The sequence below is a fragment of the Chaetura pelagica genome, unplaced genomic scaffold (genome assembly GCF_000747805.2).
Source record: "Chaetura pelagica isolate M959 unplaced genomic scaffold, ChaPel_1.0 scaffold31, whole genome shotgun sequence".
NCBI classification, from domain to species: Eukaryota; Metazoa; Chordata; class Aves; order Apodiformes; family Apodidae; genus Chaetura; species Chaetura pelagica.
This window is the reverse complement of record NW_009952481.1, coordinates 237,880-262,165: the sequence shown is the minus strand read 5'-3', so window position 1 is coordinate 262,165 and position 24,286 is coordinate 237,880. Positions and strand designations below refer to the sequence as shown.

General features: G+C 39.6%; 1 protein-coding gene across 1 annotated transcript in view; it reads left to right on the top strand.

Annotated features, from left to right (window-relative positions):
* C7 (complement component 7) overlaps positions 1-23,367 on the top strand; it is a 34,995-nt gene extending 11,628 nt beyond the window's left edge. Inside the window, exons 2-19 of the mRNA XM_010008710.1 lie at positions 10-115; positions 407-462; positions 1,228-1,303; positions 2,253-2,394; positions 3,201-3,342; positions 4,158-4,296; positions 5,633-5,767; positions 6,952-7,195; positions 7,834-7,947; positions 8,370-8,536; positions 9,525-9,753; positions 10,317-10,488; positions 10,862-10,949; positions 13,031-13,163; positions 13,547-13,738; positions 15,888-15,984; positions 21,222-21,406; positions 23,147-23,367. Of these exons, the coding sequence (XP_010007012.1) occupies positions 110-115; positions 407-462; positions 1,228-1,303; positions 2,253-2,394; positions 3,201-3,342; positions 4,158-4,296; positions 5,633-5,767; positions 6,952-7,195; positions 7,834-7,947; positions 8,370-8,536; positions 9,525-9,753; positions 10,317-10,488; positions 10,862-10,949; positions 13,031-13,163; positions 13,547-13,738; positions 15,888-15,984; positions 21,222-21,406; positions 23,147-23,334 (2,505 nt within the window). The 5' untranslated portion in view covers positions 10-109 and the 3' untranslated portion in view covers positions 23,335-23,367. The remainder of the gene's footprint in view (positions 1-9; positions 116-406; positions 463-1,227; positions 1,304-2,252; positions 2,395-3,200; positions 3,343-4,157; positions 4,297-5,632; positions 5,768-6,951; positions 7,196-7,833; positions 7,948-8,369; positions 8,537-9,524; positions 9,754-10,316; positions 10,489-10,861; positions 10,950-13,030; positions 13,164-13,546; positions 13,739-15,887; positions 15,985-21,221; positions 21,407-23,146) is intronic.
* The last annotated feature ends 919 nt before the right edge of the window (positions 23,368-24,286 follow it).

Here is a 24,286-nt window from a genome sequence, read left to right as displayed (position 1 = left end):
ACAGAAGAGACATACAGTAGCAGACAGACTGACTGACTCCTTTGGCTTCTGAATTGAGTGGAAGTGCATTTCCCTGGTAATTGCTGGATATCTGAGTATCTCATCTAACATGAAGGTAAGACAATTGCTTACTTAATTTATACTGATGACGTGAATATGGCAAGTGCAATGAAATTTCAATTTACAGAGAAATGCTTAGCTGAAAATGTAATTGGGCAATATTGCAAGAAAGAATACAACTAGAAAACAATAACTTTCACAACAAAGCTGAGGAAAACCAGTGTGATGTTCTCCTTTTATCTTAAGCTGACTAGTGTAAAGATTGCAGAAAGTTAGAACAGCTGCATGAGCTAATGGAAAAAGCAGAAAAACAAAGTAAGCTTGCTTTTGCTCCTCGTTATTTCAGGTGCTGGGGATTTTTCTGTTGCTGGAAGTTTCAGGTTTCCTCCCCATTTTTTCCAGGTGAATACTTTTTTATTAAGTTACATCCTGAAGACTAAGCATGTATAATTTAATAGACAGCTTCTGGTGCATGATGTCAGGCAGGGCTTAAAGGAGTCTTCAGATCTACTTCTGGGGAGGGGAGACACTGTTTCTTGTCAGCACTGTCACTGCCATCAGTGGTGACGAGTGTGAGGCACTGAGATGTCCCTTGCCTGTGCCCAGGGACATCAGCCACCCCTGGAGAAAAGAGCACAGTGGTGGTGTGAGCCACAGCAATGTCCATCTGTGAAACACAGCACAGCTTACCCTGTGCCAGCCCCAGACTGGGGACAGGTGACACCCTCAGTGCCTCCCGTGGGTAAACTGGCTGTTCCAGAGCTGCTGCAGAAAGGTCTGCTGCGCACTATGGCACACACAGCCTATCTCCAGACGTGGTCTGGGCTCTCCCTGCTTTACAATGTGAAGCTGGTCTTTGAAGCTTGTATTATTGTTGCACAAAGTCTTTGCTGATCTCCAGACTAGGTGAACATATCTAGTTTCTTCTTGTCAGTAACCAAAGCCTTAACGGGGACTGTTTTCATTCTTACACATGAAAAGAAAGTGCGAGTGGTTTTAGAGGGAGACTGGTCATGCACTGAATTGTTATTGAAGGCCTGTTTTGCTACTTCAGAAAGTTTTGCACTATTGCTTGTGCATGGAAAGCCCTAACTATTTTCTCTCTCTCTTTTTATTTTTTTTTCCCTTTCTTTTTTGTTAAAATGCAAAATAATACTACTGAGGCAGCACTTCCCATCCAGTCCATTGCCACTGGAATTCCTTTGGCCCTTGGTCCGAATGCAATGGCTGCACTCAAAAACAGGTACAGACAGACACACCTCTTCTGTACTCAGGACTTCATAAGCATATGCTTTTTATCCCAGCAATTAAGGAGCTTTTGTATCTTTAAAACCACAAACCAGATGTCAGACAAAAGTCCCAGCAGACTGAGAAGGTTGAAAAACAAAGAACTCAGAAGGGAAATCCACCAGTCTGTCCCACATATGTTCCCTTTCAAAGCTATAATATTCATGTTGTAAAATCATTTGTGCACTTTTTATTTTGGTGACAGTTCCAAAAGACCCAGTGGAACTATTCAGTAATCTGAGATATTCCTCCACTGATGCTGGTTTGTATCAATTCTTTTCCTTTTTCACTAGTTGACTCATGTCTCAAGGAAAGCAAGTTGATGATTTTTCAGAGCAACTCTATTGATGCTCAGGATGCTTTTTATTTTCCTTCCATTTATTTTGATGTTGCATCAATTAGGGAGGAATTAGTAAAAGTTGAAGATGTGCTATGAGACAGTACTTATTCTTTTTAGAAGCAAAAAGTAGCCCACTTGATGTTAGAAACTATCATCTTCCTAAATGGCATTGTTTACTTTGAAGAACTTTAGCAAATTCCTATCACACATGATTGATCCTAAATGTGAAACAAAACTGAATTTTGTGAGCAGCTGTCTCTTGTTTTCAGTTACCTACTAGCTTTTTGAACAAACCAGCCAAGCTTTGGTACCAGGGCAAAGACCTTATAGATAAAATAGTTGTCTTCCTATTAACTTAAGTATTTGTTGCCATATTGTGATAATACCCAGTGTGGTTGTTCACAATGAAAATAATAATAAAATAAAAAATAATAAAATAAAATAAAATAGAAAAGTGAATGCCTCATTTCCTTTGAGCAGTAGAATGTTAACATTGTCTTGACACCAGTAAACTATTCCTGCTTTAGCTTTGGATTTTCTGAGGTCTCTCTTAATTTGCATTCAGATTCGGAGACGGACAGCAGCCATTTATGGCCAGTATGGGGGAAACCCCTGCTCTGGGGATGCCTTTGAAACAAGACCATGCACCCCCACAAGGGGATGCCCAACAGAGGATGGCTGTGGTGATCGGTTCAGATGTTCTTCAGGTACCATCCAAGACCTTTTCACCATTTTCTGGTCATAAAGAGAAGAAGATAGCCTTGTTATCTTTGAACTTCAGTAAATGGACAATGACTTTGTAGAACTCTAGACCTACAGACAATTTTTTTAGGAGGATGTGTCCTTTTTTTCCATCCTTGACTGTTCCTTTTTAATTTCATCTGGAGCATTGCAGAGCTTTGCAGATATGCTGTAGCCCTGGTAGCCTCTCTAAGTCATTCTGCCTTATTAATTTGATCTAGAGTACGGATTTTTCATTATAAGAAGATTATTAAGGAATACAACCTTAGATGTGATTGTTCAAAGCTGTTCTAGGCTATATCCAAAAATATTGGAAACCAATTAGGTCATGAAACTAATGTTCCTTAAAGGATTCCTCATATCCAAGTACCTTCCAATATCTTCACAGGAAGGCACATTGTCTCAGGAGGTAGATATTTATCACAGAGAAACACAATAAATATGTTTTGATGCTGCCAGAGAGATAATCATAGTTAATCACAACTGATAGGTTCAAAGGATGAAAGCTCAGGAAATAAATATAGAATTCAACTGTTTTATTAATGTATCAGCCTTGTATGGCTGTGGTTCCCTGAAGTATATTATACATTAGTTCTTTATGTCTACACTTACGGTTGTTCCACAAGCCCTCCTGAGCACAGACAGTTCATTACGGGATTGAACCAGCTAATTAATTTAATAGATAAGCAGGACTTCTGCTCTGAATTTGGGTGATTTATTGTTAAAATGAGCAAACAACTCTTCACCCCACACATTTTTTGTTCTGATTTAGGTCAGTGTGTTAGCAGATCTCTTGTGTGCAATGGAGACCAGGATTGTGAGGAAGATGGTGCAGATGAAGATCGATGTGAAGAGAAGATGACTGTATGTGATATTGATAAAACACCTCCAAACTCTGAACTTACAGGAACAGGGTAAGGTTCTGTGCCAGGATCAGTAATATGGTGCCAAATGCATTTACATTTTTATTGTATTTATAAGCTCTGGGTATATCTCTCCTGGGCTTAAAAAGCCCCAATATGCAAAAGTCTTCAGTACAACTGCCTCCATTATGCCAGTGGCTCAGAGCACTCAGGATGTACAGGCCCTTTGATCTGAAGCACAGAATAAAGCTTTTTATCTTTCATTCCTGCCAGTGAAAAGCATCTTTTAAGAAATGAAATGAAAAGTCAACCAGTAGCACATGATCATCAGTGTGGAAAAAATGAGCTAGCAAAGCTCATTCTTTTTGTTCATTGCTTTTACAGTTAGTACTGTGAATCCCTATGAATTTCTGTTTATACATCCCACCTGCAACCAGTAAAAGAATGAATTTAATTTTCTTTAGCATAGTTATATCTCTTGTTATGCAATATAATTCAGATATAGTAAACTGAACATTTTTTAATGGATGCTTTGTTGCTTCTGTGTTGCATTTATTGCTGGAAAAATAAAATAATATAATTAGTTGTGATAGCTATGAATGTCTTAATGTTAAGAGATATTGATATGTGTTTGTTGACAAATCAAGAGCAACATTTTGCTTTCCGTATTGTAACATGCTATGCACACTGCATTTCTACAGGCATGGAAGTCTGTCATTTGATACTCCTTTTTCTTGCGTAAATCAGCATATGATCTTCATCTGCAGATGCAGCTCTCAGTTACAATGGCTTTGTAATTTTTCCTTCCTGTACAATAATTTGCTACCTGTATATCTTAATGCTTTTCATTTTTTTTCCTTTTGTAGATTCGATGCCATTACTGGTGAGACCAGAGGAAGAGTAATTCATACAAAAAGCTTTGGAGGACAATGCAGAAAAGTCTTTAGTGGTGATGGAAGAGAATACTACAGGCTGAGTGAAAGTGTTCTTGCTTATACTTTCCAGGTATGTTTCCATTAAGCACAGCTTTGTCTTAAGAGTAATGGTTAAAACTAGCAGAATCTTAAAATCATAGAATGGTTTGCATTGGAAAGAACCTTAAAGATCATGTGTTTCCACCCTCCCTGCAAGGGCAGGGACACCTCCCACTTGAATGGTTTTCTCCAAGTCCCATCCATACTGGCCTTGAACACTTACAAGGATGGGGCATCCACAAGTCTCCTGGGCAACCTCTTCATATCTTACCACCCTCATAGAGAAGATTTCTTCCTAAAGCCTAACCTAAATCTGCCTTCTTCCAGTTTAAAGCCATTGCTCCTTCTCCTACAATACAAAGCTTGTCAGGTCTCTTGGCAGCTAGATTTCCCTAAATATAGCTGAATGACACCTGTTTCTCTCTGCAGTCACACACAAACTAGTGTGTATCTTGCTAAGATGACAGGAAAACCAAGCCTCATAACTCCTTGAAGGTGGGTTCTAATTCTCTCACAGTTGGGTTCCATGTAAAACCATCTCCATTGCATAAGTAGTGGCCTGAATCACCCTAAGAAATGTTATGTACATAAGGCTTTTGAGTGGTTTGTGAAGATCTCCTGGAGATACACTGTGTTGGAGATAACTGTCTCAGAGATGTGGTTCATCTCACATTTATCACAAGAATTATTGCTGGACCAAGTCCAGAGAAGGGCAGCAAAACTGTAAAGGGGTCTAGAATGCAAGTCTTACAAGGAGCATTGTATTTTTGAGGGAGGGAACTGGAGAAATGGAGGCTGAGGGGGGACCTTTTTGCTTTCTTCACTTACCTGAAAGGTTGTAGCCAGGTGGGGGTTGGTCTGTTCTCCCAAGTAACAAGTGATAGGACAAGGGGAAATTCCCTCAGTTTGCACCAGGGGAGATTTAGATTGGATATTAGAAAAAAACTTATTCACTGAAAGGGTAATTAAACACTGGAACAGGCTGCCCAGGTAGGTCGCTGAATCAGCATCCCTGGAGGTGTTTAAAAGACATGTAGGTGTGATGCTGAGGGACATGGTTTAGCACTGTACTTGGTAGAGTTAATGGTTGGACTCCCTTATCTTAGAGGTCTTTTCCAACCAAAAGAATGTTATGATACTATGAATGCCAAGCAATCCTTAATATACTTTGCGTCATAACATAATTATACAAATATATATGTAAAGCTTTTTGAACAGTATTCAGTACTTCTTGTGAAATCTGAAATTCATTCAGTCTGAGAAACACACTAGATTTTTTTATATCTGGAGGGACTAGCTCTAGTCTGTAAGTTATCATTTTTGACATCTTCATGAAGCTCGCTATACAGAATTCTTTCATCTTCTAGGTTAAAGTTCAGAATGATTTCAGTTATGAGTTTTTCAACAGTACCTGGTCTTACATGAAACACACAGAGAGGTATGAAAATTCAAACAGTGGACATCATTATTCACAAAATAAAATTCAGCAACACAGTCAAAAGGTATGTATAAATTGTCACTATGTCTTAGTGTTTTGCACAAGCATTTTCAGCATTTTAAAATGTGCTTTTATAGTGAGATGCAAATATTTCTTTTATCCAGATATTTTTGGCACAAAGTGCATGACAGAAAAAAATCACATAAAACCTTTACGAAGAGATCACTAGTTTGGATATCAGTTAAGAAGGGCTGGCTGCTGGTTTTACTTTCTCCATATTATTTCTTTATTATAGCAGCTATTTACTAGCTGTTTTTCTCCCTATTTCAGGAGGAGAAACATTGGTGTCTTCTCATAATAGATTAATCTTTTCAGTTTTCTTCTAAAGATTTACTCCCCATGTTTTGTTTTCCAGTTACCTCTGTCAGTACCTTGGCGAAGAAAAAAAAACAACAAAAAAGAAGAATTCCGTGCTTAGAATTAATTTATTTTAGAATACATTTTCCACTAGTAGAAATCCATTAGGAGAGTGATCTGGAACCTTAAACAGGAGGTCACAATGCTCATGCCTTTGACTTATTTAAAAAGGAGTATTAGAGAAATAATTTGAGAGTAACTGTCAATTATGAAGTATAATCTCTGTTTCATAGTAAATAAAATCAAGTAGCAAATTTATACATTTCATGGCTTCCAAGGTGATAAAGGACAAACTTGTTTTGCCATACTAATAAACAATTATGTATTTTGAGACTTAGCATAACAAGAGTTCAAAAACAACTTTGAGAGGCTGAGGTGAACAATATTGTATAGGCATATAGGATTTTATAATACAGCAGCATCCTCAAAATGGCCAGGGCCCCTCCAAAGAGAGGCTCCTCTAGACAAAAGAGAGTGCAAAGAAGGCCTCTCCAGTACGTCTGATTTGCTTCCAGACAAGGCTTGTTAACATACTACTGCCAGGATTCTGGTCTTGGAAAGCACCCTTAGCTTTGAAAAGTGGTATTTTCCTTTCTTCTTTGTCCTTACACTAGCTTTCAGGTACACAGCAGGAAAAGAAATCTCTTGGAGAATTTATAAATAAAGGTCCTAAAGATATTTCCTAATTTGCATTCACTGAGTTGCTTAGACACCTCTAACAGCTCTGTCAAACTGCTTGTTAGTAGCCAATATAAGGTGCATGTCCTCTGGCCAGTAGGGAACACCTTGATAGTGACATGAATCATGACTGATGTCTTCTCCTTCCCCCAGAGCAGGCAGCTGATGGTTGTTGAGAACAGTGTGGAAGTGGCACAGTTTATTAACAACCGCCCAGACTTTCTCACTCTTGCGGAGCCCTTCTGGAAGGAACTGGCCAACCTTCCAGTCATCTATGAGTATAATGTCTATAGAAGACTTATTGAACAATTTGGGACTCATTTCTTACACTCTGGATCTCTAGGAGGACATTACAAAGTTATTTTTTATATGGATACTGACAAAATGAAAGCAGAAGGTAGAGTACTGGAGTATTTGTTACAAGAAACAAACTGTATAAACAAGAATAAAAAATTATTTGCATGTTCTCCCAGGTAGTATCTAAAAACCAAGTAAGATACTTCTACTAGTAATCACATTTTCTTCATGGGCAAAAGAAAGATCAGGAAAAGTGCTCAAACCACAACATTTGGTTCTAGATCCACAACTGTAATGTGCAGCACACTAGGTAGCAAAGATTTGATAGCTGGGTCAGGACCTCATTAGGATTACCTTGAATTCTAAGTGCCAATCTAAATCTCAAATTATGTTAAAGCTTAAAAGATACTCAGAAATGAAGGTTGGATAAAACTGTGTGAAGCAGAATAAATTGCAAACACAGCATAGACCAGAGTGACACATATGACGGTACTCAATGGGGAGCAGTACTATAGAAATAGGCACTGCTGAGAAAAGAGATTAAAGAAACAATTTTTTTCCAGATTCACCTCCCATCTCTCAGCCTCCTTCCATGGGCTTTAGCAATGTGTGGATCTCCCCACAGGACATGCTAGTTAAATTTAGGCAAAGTACTTAATGATTTCTCAACTCAGTGATAAACTTGGAAATTAATCCAAGACACTCTACGTGTCTTATTAATGTATTGATTATCTGCAGGTATGAGCATTACAGACATGCATAAGTGCACTACATCAGAGTGGAATCTATTCATTGTGAAAAAGAAGAAAGTAAAGTGCTCAAGACTGGATGAACTGCTACAGAGTTCTTCAGGTAAATGTTCAACATTCAACAATAACTTGCACACTTGTCACGTGTCCAACTTTCATTTTCTCCTAAATGGCTGCCAAAATGAGGAGCAGGTGTTGATAGCTTTATTGAACCCTGTCTTAATATGCTGAACCCAGGCAACAAGTGCCTGGTTTAAAAGGCTCTCCAACACTCATCAGTCATTGCTAATGCTTTCCCTGTAACTAGTACTTTTCTGGATGTCCTAAGTCAGGGCTGCCAAGACATCTGCAACACAGTATACTTCTTATATACTACAAATGTAGGAGCCCTTGATCCAGGCACAGATCTGCACTAATGAGTCCTTTCACTACTTGCTAGCCCAGTTTTTGTATGTATTTTTTCTGTTTCTGTTTGTATATATAGCAGTGCGTGTATTTTCTGTATTTCCCATCCTGAATCTACAGGAAGCAGTGGTAGTAAGATTAAAGGAGAGCCATATATAGAAGGAGGAAGCCCAGCTGCTGTTGCTGGCCTTAGTTATCTAGACCTGAATAATCCTGCTGGGAACAGTGAGAGATACTCCTTTTGGGCCAGATCAGTAACGGACTATCCCAGAGTAATTAAACAGAAGGTAAGGTCATTTTCCTGAAGCACAGATGAGCAGATGGGATCTTCTCAAGGGGACAAATGGTTAAGCTATAGCTGATGATTAATTATGTTGTGGTCTGCAATAATTTTGTTTTCAGCTTACTTTATAAAAAAAGAAGGGTTAATGGGAAGAAAATGCCATGAAGGTAATGTGATCAAGATTCTAAGTCCTTTGGCATGTCAATATCTACAATCTTTCCAGCCTTCAGTGAGTGACTTCAGTGGAGTTCTGCTTAAGAATGGAGGGTCACTCTAGCAGTGAAGAAATCCCTAGATCTGAGATAGCCCCTTTCTTGACATGCATATTGGCAGGTCTGTGTGTCTTCCACTCAGCTTGCCAGATTCTGAGTATCCTTTTTATCCCGCCTCCTTCTTTCTGCATCCAGAATTTAGCATAACTAGAGATTCTGGAAGCCAGACAAAGTTGGGCATGGCTGTATTTACTCTCCCTTGTCTAAGACCCTTTTGGGAGGAAGTGTCCACATACTGAAGAATGGCATAAACCTGAAAGATTTCTGTTAGAAAGTTTTTAATTAAATGTAAAAACACAGAACATCATAAAGTAGGCAATAGGGGTGCAAATTTTTTTCTCTTCTTGTTACCTTCAGTCACTGCTCAATGAAATACCATAATGGGTTGTTTAAATGTCCAGTTTTTTAGGCTGGGAATAGCTGAGTGGTCAGTGTTACACTTTTATCTCAACCATAATATCATAGCTCAAATATATTTAAACATGACTAATGTACCACCAGCTTTAAGGGATGCTGTTAAGCAGAACAGGCTTTTCAGAAGAAGGCTAATATTAGATACCAACATAAGATTTGAGCTACCTAACTAGCAAATTAGAGCATCTGTTGATGCCCATGTGCAGAAGCATACATCACAAATTATTTTTCATGATGAGAAATGCTTATAAACTTATGTATCCCAATTATAACTATTTCATACAAATGTTTCTCTATTATGTGTAGCTAACACCATTATACGAGCTGGTAAAGGAGGTTCCCTGCTCCTCAGTCAAAAAGCATTACCTGAAACAAGCCATTGAAGAATATATGGCTGAAAAAGATCCCTGCAAATGCCAGCCTTGCCAGAATGGTGGTGAAGCGGCTGTGGACGGAACTCAGTGTGTGTGTTACTGCAAGCCATACACCTTTGGAGCAGCTTGTGAGCTGGGAACTCTTGTGCAAGATCAGCCAGGTCAGCACTCTTTAAACTTGCAAGGGTTTTTGTGGCAAGATGTGCTCCCCTGCTTCCAGTCTGTTTGTCCCACTGCACAACCTGAACAAGTGGCTGATGCGCAGTAGCTGCTTGTGTCAGGTATCGCTGCAGACATACAGCATGGGGTGGGTCATGCTAAGCCTGGGTCTTTGGTTAATGTGTCCTAACAGTACTTAACAAAGAACTGGGTTTATTATTATAAAATGCAGTGGACAATACTGACCACTCAAAACATAACCTTCTATAAGTAAGGATATATACTAAATGAATGAATACAAATAATTTCAACAATTATTGGATATTAATTTTGTCTTTAGTTGTAGCTGACAGATAATTTTATGTCCTCTCAGACTCTGATAACTAGAGACTCCATAGAATTATACTTCTGTGAAAAGCAAGTTTGGGAAAGGTGAAAGATGAGATCATTGCAATCTGGAATTCTCTGTAAGAGCACAGTTTGGACCATCACTAGGTTTGAACAGCCTGTGCTTTTAAACCACTTAAAGAGTGGTTTATATGACATATTCCCAAATGTTGTTTAGGTGTTGTTGATGGACGCTGGAGCTGCTGGTCTTCCTGGAGTCCCTGTTCAGGGGGAGGAAGGTCAAGGAGTCGAACCTGCAACAACCCCTCCCCACATGGTGGTGGGAAGGCCTGCATAGGAGAGCACAGTGAAAGCAGACCGTGTGAAGATGAAGAGTTGAAGCACTTTCGGTAAGCAGAAAAAAACACATTAGGAGCATGACTACAGGAAGATTTTAAAAATTATTTCAGAGGATTCATAAGTTATTGAATTCAAGGAGATCAGTTACTGAGCTTTCAGATTTAAGTCGAAACAAAAATAAATTCAGAAGCTGTGAATCTGATACAAGGTAAGAGTAGAAAATGGGGTAAAAGCCAGCAAACTTGACACCATGCTATTTAACACTGTCTCAGATAGCCTGGTAGTACCTATTTTCAACTATAATTTTTAAATAAATGGGATGCATAATAGTCTGAAAAATGGACTTCACAGAAAGGAGTACAATTTTAAAAGGAAAGGAGATTAAGTTAAAACTAAATCTTGCTTTTTTTTTTTGCTTCATAGTTTGATTGAACCACACTGTTTTGATTTATCCATAACTCCTAAAGAATTCTGTTCAGCTCCTCCTTTCTTGGAAAATGGATTTGTTCAAGTGAGTTATTTCTATTCTTCTATTATCTGTCCTATTTCAACCTGAAGTGTCTCTATTAAAGTTAATAGAGATATTCACTTGCAAATTTGTATTTTTCTTGGTAAGCTTAGGATCAGGTCTACTGTATAGCAGCTCCTTCAGCATTTCTCCCTGGCTCAAGTTTAGCTGATGTTAGCCAGGACTTCTTAGTACAAATAAAATAAAATAAAAAATGCCCCCCCCCCCAAACCAGAACAAAAGCTTTGTTTTTCTGGACCATGGTACCTACAGAAAAAAGTAATTGACTTATCCTTTAATGTATACACGTATTAAAAATTTTCTGAGCCATATGAACTACAAAATCAAAGAACCATTCTGGTTGGAAAAAACCTTTAAGATCATCAAATCCAACCATTGGTCAAGAGAGGTGATTCTTCTCCTAGACTTGGCTCTCATGAGACCCCACATGGAGTGCTATGTCCAGTTCTGCAGCCCTCAACATAAGAAGGACATGGAGCTCTTGGAGAAAGTTCAAAGCAGAACCATGAAGATGATCCAAGGGCTGAAGCACCTCTCCTACAAAGACAGGCTGGGTGAATTGGCTTTTTGGGTTGTTCAGCCTGTCTGCAGAAAAGCTGGAGAGGGACTTTTTACAGGGGCTTGTAGTGAGAGGACAGGAGGTAATGGGTTAAAACTAGAAGAGAGTAGATTTAGGTTACACATGAGGAAAAGATTCTTTAGTGTGAAGGTGGTGAAACACTGGCACAGGTTGTCCATAGAAGTTTTGGAAGCCCCATCCTTGGAATTGTTCAAGGCCATGTTGGATGAGGTTCTGAGCAACCTATTCTAGTGGGAGGTGTCCCTGCCCATGCAGGGGGGTTGGAACTAGATGATCTTTAAGGTCCCTTCGAACTCAAACCATTCTATGATTCTGTGTTTCTATGATTAACCTAACTCTACTGAGTTTGGTACTACTTCATGTCCCTAAGCATCACATCTCTGAACACCTCCAGAGATGGTGATTCAGCCACTTCCCTGGACAGCCTGTTGCAGTGTTTGATAACTCTTTCAGTGAATACATTTATTGTAATCCCCAATATAAACGTCCCCTAGCAGAACTTGAGCCCATTTCTTCTTGCCCTATTGCTTGTTACTAGGGAGAAAAAAACAGCACCCACCCATCTACAACCTCCTTTCAGGCAGCTGAAGAGAGCAGCAAGGTCTCCTGTCAGCCTTTCTTCAGGTTAAACAACTCCAGTTCCTTCATACACTGCTCATAAGATTTGTACTCTAGACCCTTCACCAGTTCTGTTGCCCTCCTCTGAATGTGCTCCAGCACCTCAGTGTCTTTCTTGTAAGTGAGGGGCCCAAATCTGAACACAGGATTTGAGATGCAGCCACACTAGTGCCGAGTACATGGGGACAATCACTGTCCAAGTCCTGCTGGCCACACTGTTGCTGATACAAGCCAGGATGCTCTTGGCTTTCTTGGCCACCTGATCACACTGTTGGCTCATACTCAGCCGCTGTTGACCAACCCCAGGTTTTTGTCTGCTGGGCAGCTTTCCAGCCACTCTTCTCCAGGCCTATAGCATTGCATGGGTTTGTTGTGACCCAAGTCCAGGACTCGACACTTGGCCTTATTAAACCTAACATTATCCTAAGATTTAGAAAATCTTTAGCAAACTCTCCACTGATCCCCCTGGAAGGCTGTTCAAGAGCTTCTGTTCCCCTGTAATGCTTGATAACAGCCATATTTGCAGTCAGTTTATACACTGTCAGGAGAGCACTGTTCCATGGCTAACCTACCACTGTCAGATCCCTGTTACAGGGTACCTTCATCTTTAACCCTCCCTTTGCTCAATTAAGGTAACCTGAATAATCTGTTTTCTACCACACCATTTGCATCATCATCTTCATTTTGATCACATTTACTGACTACTGATAACAAGGACTGCCCCCAGTATTCCAGATGCTCTCATCAATGACATTAGTAGTTTTCACTTTCCTCAGCTACTGTATTCCAGAATCAAAGGGACATGAACACTGCTGCTGGTTCTTAAACTGTTTACCCAAAATTTCAGCTGTTCCTTGTCTTTCAGAATGCTGAAAACTCATACCCTGTTGGGAAAAGCATTGTTTATGCTTGCAAACCTGGATATTCTCTTGTTGGTGATCCTATTGCTAAGTGTGGCACTAATTCACAGTGGCAAGTTGGAGACCGACATTGCCAGGGTAGGTCTAACTGATTCTGGTTTTGAAATACAACTGTATGTATGACCTCTCTCTAGGCTGTTACTCTCTAGTATGAACTGACTAGAATGTTATTCTCTACTATGAAGTATCAACAGAAACATGTCCTAAGAACTGAGAAGCCCTCTTCAAGGCAGGGCTGGACCTTCAGGCTGTAGGAGAAGATCCTGTCATTGTGTCCTTGGTTTACGTGTGTCTGGCTGTTTTGATAAACTTAAATTCTGTGGTAGAACAATCAGTATGTTTCTACACGAAAATCAGCTAATCTTACCATTCAAATTTTTAAGGAGCTTAGAAGAACATAATTTATGTGACTACTTTCTGCACTGATTCACTGTGACTATCTCAAATGCTTCAATGCTTAGAAACCGCTTGTCTCCTGCCTGTCCTGGAGGGGGGGTTGCAAGGAGAGCCATGGAAACCTGTCTATGAGATCGGAGAGAGAATAACTCTATCCTGTTCACCTGGCATGCACTTAGAAGGGGCACGCTCCATTTTGTGTGAGCCCAGTCTCAAGTGGTCTCCAGACATGAAGACTATCCAGTGCAAGAAACCAGGTAAGCCATTGCAGTCCTCCAAATGCGACGCGGGAGTGTCTTTCCTGGGCAGACCATGGCTGATGCAGATAAGGTATAGACAGATCTATAACTGATATAGACAAGCCATACTTCTATCACTTGCACTTATATCAGTGAGTGCAGAAAACATGTCTTTTCTTTGGGCTGTTCAAACAAGTTGATACCTTAAGTAAGACATTTCTTCTGAGCTTTCCTTATGGCTTTTTGCTTCCCACTCCCCTATTACTACCAAAGATTGTCCCTAACAATATTTTAAGAGATTTCCTCGGATGTATGCTGCCTATTGTGCCCCACATGTTGTATAAGACCACCACCATTTGAGCTGCACATTTTTATCTGGAAGCTATTCAGTGCACCACAGCCTCTCAGGGCAGAGTAGGACAGGGCTGGATGACTCCTTTTAATAATCTGACAGTCACACAGCTGATATGGAGTAAATCTCCAGGAAATGGAAGCAAGAGGGAAATGCTTCTTCAAGTTCATAGTAGCAGTTGTGTACTCTCTGAGTTGATACAGGCAGGCTCTGAGAGAGGGGGAAACAGGCTATAGCATAGCTCTATTTAAGTCATCTTTCCCAGCTGTGGAAGACAGACAAGGCTTCCTTTTGTGCACTCTTTTGATGCTGGTCAGTGATAATACAGATATCCAAGCAGTTTGCTGCTTCAGACCAGTCACACTCTCGCTTGAAGTCCCAGATGTTTTCCTGTCCTGAGGGAGACCCTTATTAGTGTTGGCAGGCACTGCTGTAGAAGACTAGGCATGTCTCCTACATTTCATGTCTGTACTTTCCTTATCAGGGAACTGCTGCCTGAGGTCACTTGATCTGAGAGAAGAAGCAGGTGACAGTCAGGCTTAGACCTCAAAAAGCACAGGTCCTGTGAGATTCTCAGTATAAGTTGTCTGCTGCTGTGTCACATCCATGTGCATAGGGATTTCAGAAGGAATAACACATGTACATAAACAGCTCACTGCTGCTGAAGTAGTGTTGCCAATTACTTCTTAGGCTTAGCCATAGTGACCAATTTTAATTGTTTGTTGTTACAACATGCATTCAAATTCCAGTAATTATTAGAACCAGTTTAAAATGCTTCCATCTTTTGAAACACCTTGTGCCTGCCTGAGCATTGCATTAATACAAAAGTGAAAAAACGAAAAGGGCACAACAATTAGATTAGGGTAAGGATTAGAACTATAGTTAAAAACAATGAACAAACAAACAAACAATATAAGAATGGTAAACATTAAGAAGATATGTATACACAGGCACAGTGCCATACATGTTTTTATGAGAGTATTTACATGTATAGTGTCAGTTACAGACAATTATACAACCAATACAGTGATTTTTCCCTTCTGCAGGAAGACAGGATTATGCCTGTTTGTATTACACTGCAGTGTATTAAAGTTCTAATCTAAAGTAGAAAACTACAGAAACTTAATCTGCAAAACAAATCAGAATAAAGCTTTCTTATAAAGTCTGTCTGTACAGATTTAACAAAGTCTAGACTTTACTTGATATGGAAATCTCCACAGAAATGTTTAGCAAAGGCCTGTTTAATTTTAAATCTGTGAATATAACTCAGCACTGCAAGAACAGTAGGTGTGCAATAATGAAAATTCCTCAGGAATCACTGTTGCTCTTATTTTTAAAGATAGTGCAGATTAAGGGCTGATGGAACTTGTAGGTTTCCATCAGTGTATATATTCAGCTTTACATTTCTACATAGCACTTTGGAACCTAGGTTTTCTAGTGACAATAGTGAAGCAAGTAACTCTGAAACCTAATGTTAAAGTTATTGCCAGCTATGATTCAGCTCTGCTAAGTTTAGCAGAAGCAAACACCTGCTGCAGAACTGAGATGAACATAGTATCTTCTGCTTCCATCTGACTCATACCCATGGATAAATTTCTGAACAGTAACTTTGCAAAGTGTATAATATATTTTTAATTATGTTCATTCCTTCCATGCAGTAGATACTTCTATTGAACATGCAGGATGTGACTTTACATCATGGTTGTATAGCTCAGTGCCTTTTAAGCTCAACTGATATGGTAATTTCAGAGTCAACCTTTAACAGCCCATGTTTTTCTAACCCTTTACAGCACTGTCTGTGTTCTTCTACTTCAGTGCCCAGTGTGAAACCAGAAGTGACAGAGCCTAAATGTCAGCCATGGGAGAAAGTGCATCAGTCACAATGTGTGTGCAAAATGCCCTACGAGTGTGGGTAAGTTCAGACTGAATTTGACAATGACTTTCTCACTTTATTCAACACCAATTAAGTCTCTTAAATCTCCAGTCCATGACAGATGAGAAATCTTTACTCATAGAAGGAGACATTATACTTTATTCGCTTTACAGCTTAAGCAATGTCCTGTTCATCACTTACCTGCCTTGTCAGAGCTGTCAGTGGGTTTTAGCAGCAATGGAATTTGGTTGGATGACAGATGGCAAAGGGATAATTTTAGCTCCACTTGATCTTCAAAATAAATGGAAAAAGATAAAATGGTATTTAGAAGATTGAGGAAAATTTAAAACAGAGGCCCTTGGAACTTAAATCATTGAGTGAGCTACTTAAATAAGCAGATTTCTTTTCCCAGCTGAGAGACTGGAGTTATGAGAGGTATAATAATCTAATCTTCCATCTACACATCAGTTTGCACAAACCAGTCACATAACCTTTCCTGACCTCGTAACTTGCTGATCAGAGTTTATTGTTTCCTGTTTGATCATATTCTGCAAGAAAAAATGGAGGAAAAATATAAAGAATTAGTAGTTCTCTCAGTTCTTTGCTAAACATGGAGGTAACAGAACCAAAACACTGGAGTAACAAGAAGACACCTGAGACCACCTGGTGCTGATGGTCAGATGTGTCAAAGAGCTCAGCACTCTTAACATCTGGGCTGGTGTTCATAGACTGGATGAAACCTCCTATGAAGTCATCATAGTGGGTGTGAGCTTTAGATATGAAATCTGGCCAGGATTATACCACAGCAGGAGCTGAGCAGTTTTGGAAACTCTAGGATAACAGACAAAATTTGTCTTATCCTTATGTAGTAGGCAGAATAAATTTTTAATTTATCTCATATTATTTGAAGGTAGCAGAACTCCTAGTGGAGTAAGGGTAGTTTCCATCAGCCACATAGTTCCAGAGTCCCCTGCATGATGACTCTTGCTGTAAGCCAAAATTGCCACTCTTCAAACATCTCAAAATTAAAATTGATGAGCTTAGTTCATGTTTTTGTTGACTCACTAGACATTTCCTTAGGATCTGAGGCCATGCAAACAGAAGTGCCAGGTTTGTAACAACTCTGGTAGGACTCTATTCCTCTCCTAAAATGCCTAAATATTTTAAATAATCTGGTCCTATTCTTTTTCTGGTCTCAATACTCATTTAAGTGGGGTAACAAGCACTCCTGTGGTTCATGAGTGTGTTGAGGTTATTTGCACAGAAGATGAGAGGGGTTCACAATGTTAGAGAAGGCCTTGGGCAGAGTCATAATAACCTTGAAAGGTAAATTAATTACATTCAGTTATGCATTCAGGCTTCAGTTGTAATAAATCTACTACTTGCCTGTTTCTATTTTTTATAATTATGTTCAAGATGGCAGGAAGATAGATAACAGTAATTTCTGCTACCTGATGCCATCTTTTCACTCCGTCTTGAAATAACACATCTAATAATAAAAGGATAAATCATCAGCTGACAAAGCAGACCAATCTGCAAGACTGTTAAGGCTGTAGGACAAAGGCATGTAAGCAGATCTCAGTCCTTCCACAGAGAGCTGAAGTAACTTGGCTTCCTTTGCTGTAATATTGACTTTCAGCAGCAGCCTCTGCTCGGAATAGATCTAGAAACAAGAATTCACATGGGAATTCAGGAACACTATGGTTTCAGACCCATCTTACATCCTTTCAGTTTCCAAGTGACTAGAAACCAAGACTTCCTGGGACAACAACAAGAACCCCAGAACAGGCTGATGAGGGATAATTTGTCCTTCATGACATGGTGCCTTAGGCTACATTTGTACTCATCAGTTAGCACCAGGATCTGATCCTGGGCACCAAAGCTGCTAAATTGCTAAAGCAGCTTCTGGTAGAGCTTTGGGAAGGACCAATCCCCAGATAATTCCCAGGCACAGTGCAGGAGTTACTAGGGTCAAGGTCCATTCCTAACAGGCAGTCTGATGTAGTCCCAGTCTTTTGCAGGCAAAGATAGTTTAACAGTGTGGACATCAGCTATCCGGTGTGAATTGGCACTAGTGCAAGGAAGGGGTCAGAGCACAGGAAGAGTGTTAGTACAGCCTCCAGTAGCTAAAGACAATCTCCACAGTGAAACATGAGATTTGATAACTTTGAAATACTATCCCTTCTTTTTCCACCACACACTTACACACATCTGTGTCTCTCACAGTTCTTGGCCTATCTTACATTAAAAGATAATAATAATTTTAAGAATATAATATAATTTTAAGAAGTTAAAATAATTTCCACAGTGCTGAATTTTCACTCTTTAGTTTCACTGAAAGTTGCCTGCCTCTCAATGCAGGTGAAAGGGAGAGACACATTATTAAACATTTCATAAAGTGTTTAAGGTTGGAAGGACCTTAAAAATCATCAGGTTCCAGCCCCTCTGTCATGAGCAGGGACACCTCACACTAGACCAGACTGCACAAAATCTCATCCAACCTGGCCTTAAACACCTCCGGGGAGGGGCTTCCACAACCTCCCTGAGCAACCTATTCCAGTACCTTCCTACCCTCATGGTGAATAATTTCTTCCTGATGTCTAACCTAAATCTCCTGTCTTTCAGTTTAAAACCATTATCCCATGTCCTACCACTGCTCTCTCCGGTGGAAAGCCCCTCCCCAGCTTTCCTGTAGGCACCTTCAGGTACTGGAATTTGCTGACTTAATCTGTCATTTCATTTATCACAATACGTTCTTTGATAAAAGCTTGGTTTTACCTAAGCCTTTCTTTTCAGTAAAAGATATTGAATTTCTTAGATTTGCTTTACACAACAGATCTTCCTTGCCTCTAATAATTTTTATTGCACTACTGTGCTGCTCCCAGCCCTGTAATATCCTTTCTCAGTAATGACTGCAGTTTATTAATTTCTCTTGTATGTACAGATTCTCCATCCTTTCTCTTGTGCATCTGAACATGTTAATTTCCACTGGCTTTCTTCCAGCTGACCCAGCTGTAGCAAGTAAGTGAAACACTCTCAAGATATCTTGAGGGATTTTACTGTAGTTGAAGATAGGCAACATGGATCTCCCTGGGTTAAGCCTTTAGCATGTGGTTACATCAGCCTTGCTTCCTTTTTCTAGGTGTTGCTAAAGTGGTGCAAAGCAGACATACTAGCGCACTTGTATCTGCCTTCAATCTTTTCAGCTAAATTAAGCTGTCTTGTGGCCTTAAGACTCAAGTATGGAGATACATCACTCAGGCAAATAAAGAAAGCCTCTGAACAATTTTAAACATAATAAACAGTTACAGATTAGGTGCTCTCCCTGGATCACACTTTGCTCTTCCAAATTTAAGATAGCATTTAAATATGAATTTTCTTAAACTTCTGTCTGTGAAGATAACTTTCCCATTATAAATCAGTGCACTTCTATGTCACAGGCTGTGCAACCAAGCAAGCAAACAGTATCATGCAGACAAATACACAGGTTTCCGTTATCAGCTTCTTAGTGCTGCATATTCATGGGGCTGTGCTCTTGTACCTCAGAATAAGAGGGTGAACCTCATTCTTTATGTTAATAAATGAGCGCTAAGGAAAATTCAGGCAACAAACTTTACTAGATCTTTAGTGGCTGGTATTTTGACAAAGCAGAGGAATTAAAGGACCCATTGCAGCTGAGGATGCCAGTTTAAGTAGGATATGTAATACAGTTATTAATCTCTGAAAATACTCTCAGTTGCAGATAGATGCAGCGAAGTTTTCAAGCTCAGCTGATGAGCTCTGGACCAAATTTTCAATATCTGAAAGGTGCACTAGATTACAGGTAGTTTCAACTTTCTGCAAAGTCACCTGTTTCAAGAGGCTTCAGGATAATCTCTTAAAGAACAATTCCCAAAGCTTGGAGCAAGCCCTATTCTGCAGTACCTTATTTATTGATCTACCAAGACCCGATTCCTAATTCCAAGGAAAAAAATAATTTTAAAATTGCCTTAACTCTTGGCCAGCAAGTGAGCAATGTTTGAGTCAGGACTTTATTACTAGACCTTCCCTCTTCGAAACTCCTCTCCCCTACTTTGATAAACGACTTTCACAGGGACTGCTACTCTTCCCTTCAGTCAGCCTCATTAAGCTCATTAAGGCCATTTGCCTATTCCTCATCAACCTCTCCTTTCCACCAAACACCTCTTTAGCTGAGGTTGACTTTCAAAACTCACCCACTAGACACTAAAACCTTCTGCGGGAGTGTTTGTAACCACAAAAGCAGGAGCAGTGCCAAAAGGAAGCCTTTGAAGCCATATTTCAAACCTCTCAGTTCCCTGTGAGCATGACTGCTCTCCTGCACTCTGCACCTAAACTGTGGCTGTGAAGTGCATCCAGAAGAGCACAGGCATACTCGGTTTCTAGAAGCACTTCTTTTCTTCATTTCACACAGATGCCACTGATTGCATTGAGAACAAGTGGAGAAGCCTAGGGTTTGAGATTAAAATCCAAAAATAATGGATGGGCTTATTCCTTCCCTGCTATACTTACAGCATGAAACAGAAATGATAAGACCTTTGGGACTCTCCTCAAAGTACACAGTGTTTAAGGTAGTCCAATAATTGTTACTGCTGCTTTTAAAAGCTATTTTTAGTGGGTGTTAGAACAATATCTGAATTTCAAGAAATAATCAAGAAAGTTCTCTGGATAAATAGAGCAAGTTTTTAAGAAATTTCTGTGGAAATTCATGTGTATTTCCAGAAATATCTTTGGTCTCTGATGCTGGATCAAAACATTTTGTTAAGAAAAAGCTGAGAATTCTGAAGGACAGCAAAGGTCTTTAAGTATATTTTAATGTCTTTTAATTAAGAAATACTTATATACTTATATATACTTATTTATAAGTATATATTTGCATTTGTGTATATATAATTATAGGTATAGGAAATATTGTCTGTTTATGAACTTAGGTGCATACATGTGTAATATATTAGAGAATAATTGAGATCTGACTAAAATTCTGTGCTCACTGCTACTGAGATGACTTGTAAGTACTCAGTAATATCCCTGTCCTTCAGAGACTGACTCTGCTGAGATGCAGGATCCTGTGGAAAAGGAATGCACTTAAATTATTCTCATGTCTATGTCTCAAGTTCCCTTTCTGGACTCTTAGCATGTACTTCAATGAACAGGCAAATTGGAACTGGATCCTGAACTTTTTCCATTCCTTCAGCTCTTTTTAAGAGGTACCGACATAAAACACATTTAAATAGCACAACCCCTGCTTTTATTTTCAGTCCTTCCCTGGACACCTGTGCTACAGATCAAAGAACCATGAGAAACACAGCTTTAACTATTTGCAAGATGCATGCCTTGGAGTGCATGGGCAGAAAATACTCTCTTGCTAGCGCAGAAAGCTGCAAAATACCACAGGCAGCTGAAATAGCATGTGGATCGTGCCGTTCGTGGGAAAAATGCGATGGTAAGAGTCTCTTCACAACTGCTTGCAACAGTGATCAAAAGGAAATCTTTATCCCAGTTACGTATGAGCTGTAAGTATTTCCTGGCATGGTATCTCCAGACCCTCCGGGAGGCACCAGGCAATGCTAGGCTGGTTCAAACCATTAGCCCAGTGTTTGCTGTACAAATATGGCAGCAAGCTCCAACCATGGAAAGGAAAACCCTGTAAGATATTGTAGGAAAAGGTACTAACTGCAGCAAAAGCTTATTCCTAGTCCCTGTTAAGTAGTTTACCCTGTTGTTCCTCTGAAAGTTTTAGGTGAAACCCTTGGCCTGCTCTTTTTTTTCACTGTATCCACCTGTTACAAATTACTTAACACAGTAATTGTGGGAGTAATTACTGCCCACAGGGATAGCTAATACTTTTGTGAAACTTTCTGAGGAGTCTCCACAACGGTATCTTGTGGCAAGGAATAGAATGTCTTATTCTATACTATCTAGGAAAATAATTTGCTTTTGTTTGTACTTCACAGCCTATCCCCAGTTTTTCTCATTATGATTAAAGGTGGATGTCTCTTTCCTCAGAAGAAATAGTTCCAGTCTTTTGCAATCTCTGTAGTGGAAGTTTTTTAATTCCCTGATCTAATTTCCCTGTGTCCTACACTACTTTGCATTGAATGGAGGGCTGCCAGAAATGGAAAGATAAAGAAGTAAATTAGGTCTTCAGAAGTATCCTAGATAGAAGTGCAGTTATTGTCATATTTAGACATTAAAAAAGATTACATGATGGAGTTAATCCCTTTTGTCTAACAGGGTTGAGCAGACAAAAATTATATATAAAAAAAAAAAAAAAAAAGATAATCAAAACTGGCTGGATCTTCAGCAGAGACAAAGACAGGCAAAAAAACCCCAAACAGCTACAACACTAAAACAAAGACACAGTTATGAAAAATAAATATCAGATGGGATCTTCTTATCTGATTATTTAGCTGTTGTCACTGATACAACTACACACATTTATTTACACGAGTAGATCCTTTGATCTTAGTGAAACAGCCTGTATGTAAATAAAGATACTAGTTGTAAGTGTCTGCATGATCAAGGTGTTACTGTCCAAAGACAGATCTATCATCTTACATGTTATCTAGACTCTGGGGCAGTAGGTACACAAGTTAGTTCAAGTAGTAACATCAGAGAAGTCTGTGAGAGCAATATCTCAGGCACCTTAAGCAAGCTTTTCCCACAAACGCGATCTGTCTCTCTTAGCAGAGGCGGCCCCAGACATTTCCACTATTAGTTTTTCCACTGAATCTGAATATCAACAATTGTTACTTCTGGTTAGGAAAAGAATAATAGAATCACAGAATCGTTTGGGTTGCAAGGGGCTACTAAAGGACATTTAGTCCAACCCTGATGCAGTCAGAAGGGACAACTTCAACTACATTAAGTTACTAAGAGCTCTGTCCAACATGACATTGAATGTTCCCAGGGTTGGGGTATCCACCACCTCTCTAGGCAACATCTTTCAGTGTTTCACCACCCATCATCCTATCACTGCATCTGCTTTTAAAAAGTCTGCCTCCACTTCTCTGATGATTTTTGTGGCCCTTCTCTGGACCCACTCCAACAGGTTCATGTCTTCCTTGTGCTGAGCACCCTCCATGAAATTGCTGTCAACCCCGAAGATTTGCTGGAAACATTTTCTGGTTTTTGTTGAGTCAGATGTCACTCTGAGAGTTTTTTTGTCTGTGCTTCTGCTTAGTGAAATCCAACAGCTGTGTTTGTGACGAAGACAGGCCGTGTGAGGAGGGAGGAATCCAGATCTGTGCTGAAGTGAGTGGGTCTGCTGCCCGTCGGACCATGACCGAGTGCGAGGCTGGACGGCTCAAATGTCAAGGAGAAGCTGTCACCCTTGTCAGTATAAGGCCCTGCAATCTACAGAGCAAATAAGATATGTTAGGGTTCATTTTGCTTATTGCCGTGACAAATGTCAAAATGTGTCAACTCGGGTAGGACATTCTTCAAACCTTACTCTGTCAAATGTAAGCTCTGCTGTGAAGCTCACTGCAGCCAATGAGACTGTGTTTATCAGCTCTGGTTGGCTCTGAATCAGGGCCCCAGGCTTTTTGTTAGGCAGACCTACACTCACTGCTACTGTTCATGACAGGGTTCTTGCTTAGGCCCCAGACTTAGTACTGACAAGTTTACTTCACATTTCCATCAGAATTAAAAACTACTGCTGGAATGCAGTTGCCAAAGTAGCATTTATGGGGATGGAATACAGTTTCTAACATCATAAACACATTTTTCTTAGAGCAGTACAAACATATGCATGCATTGAGTATATTTAGACTGAAAAAAAAAAAAAAAGAAAATAAGAAAAAGAAAAAAAAGAACAGGCTTTGCAGAGTAGGAAGTATAATTATTCTCTTTGAATAAAATAGCTTCATCCTACTATGCCTTATTTCACTTGAGCAAATAGTATGCACAGCATTGAACCTGTAATTGAGCCTGAAGATGTTTAGGTTCAAAACAATGTGCATTAGTAGTAAAGCCAGCTATTCCAGTAATTAGAAGCCTTCTATGCTCACAGCTTCTCATGCACAGAACCATTTCATGAAAAATCAGTTTTACATTGTCATAATTGTCATCATGATCTACATTTTTAAGTGCAGCTAACTCAGTTGCATTTGTCACATGCATTTATGTTTGCACCAAGACCAGTTTATTTACAGACCATTGCACATAGAGGCCTTCTACCACAGCCTAATTTTCTCAAAGGCAGCTATTTGGGAAAGTGTATCTTCACAGAAATTGAGACACTTCACATGTAGTCCCCCTGGAGATACCTTTGGACAATCTCCTGAGACTGTTCGTAAATAAAAGAGGCCTCTTACACTCT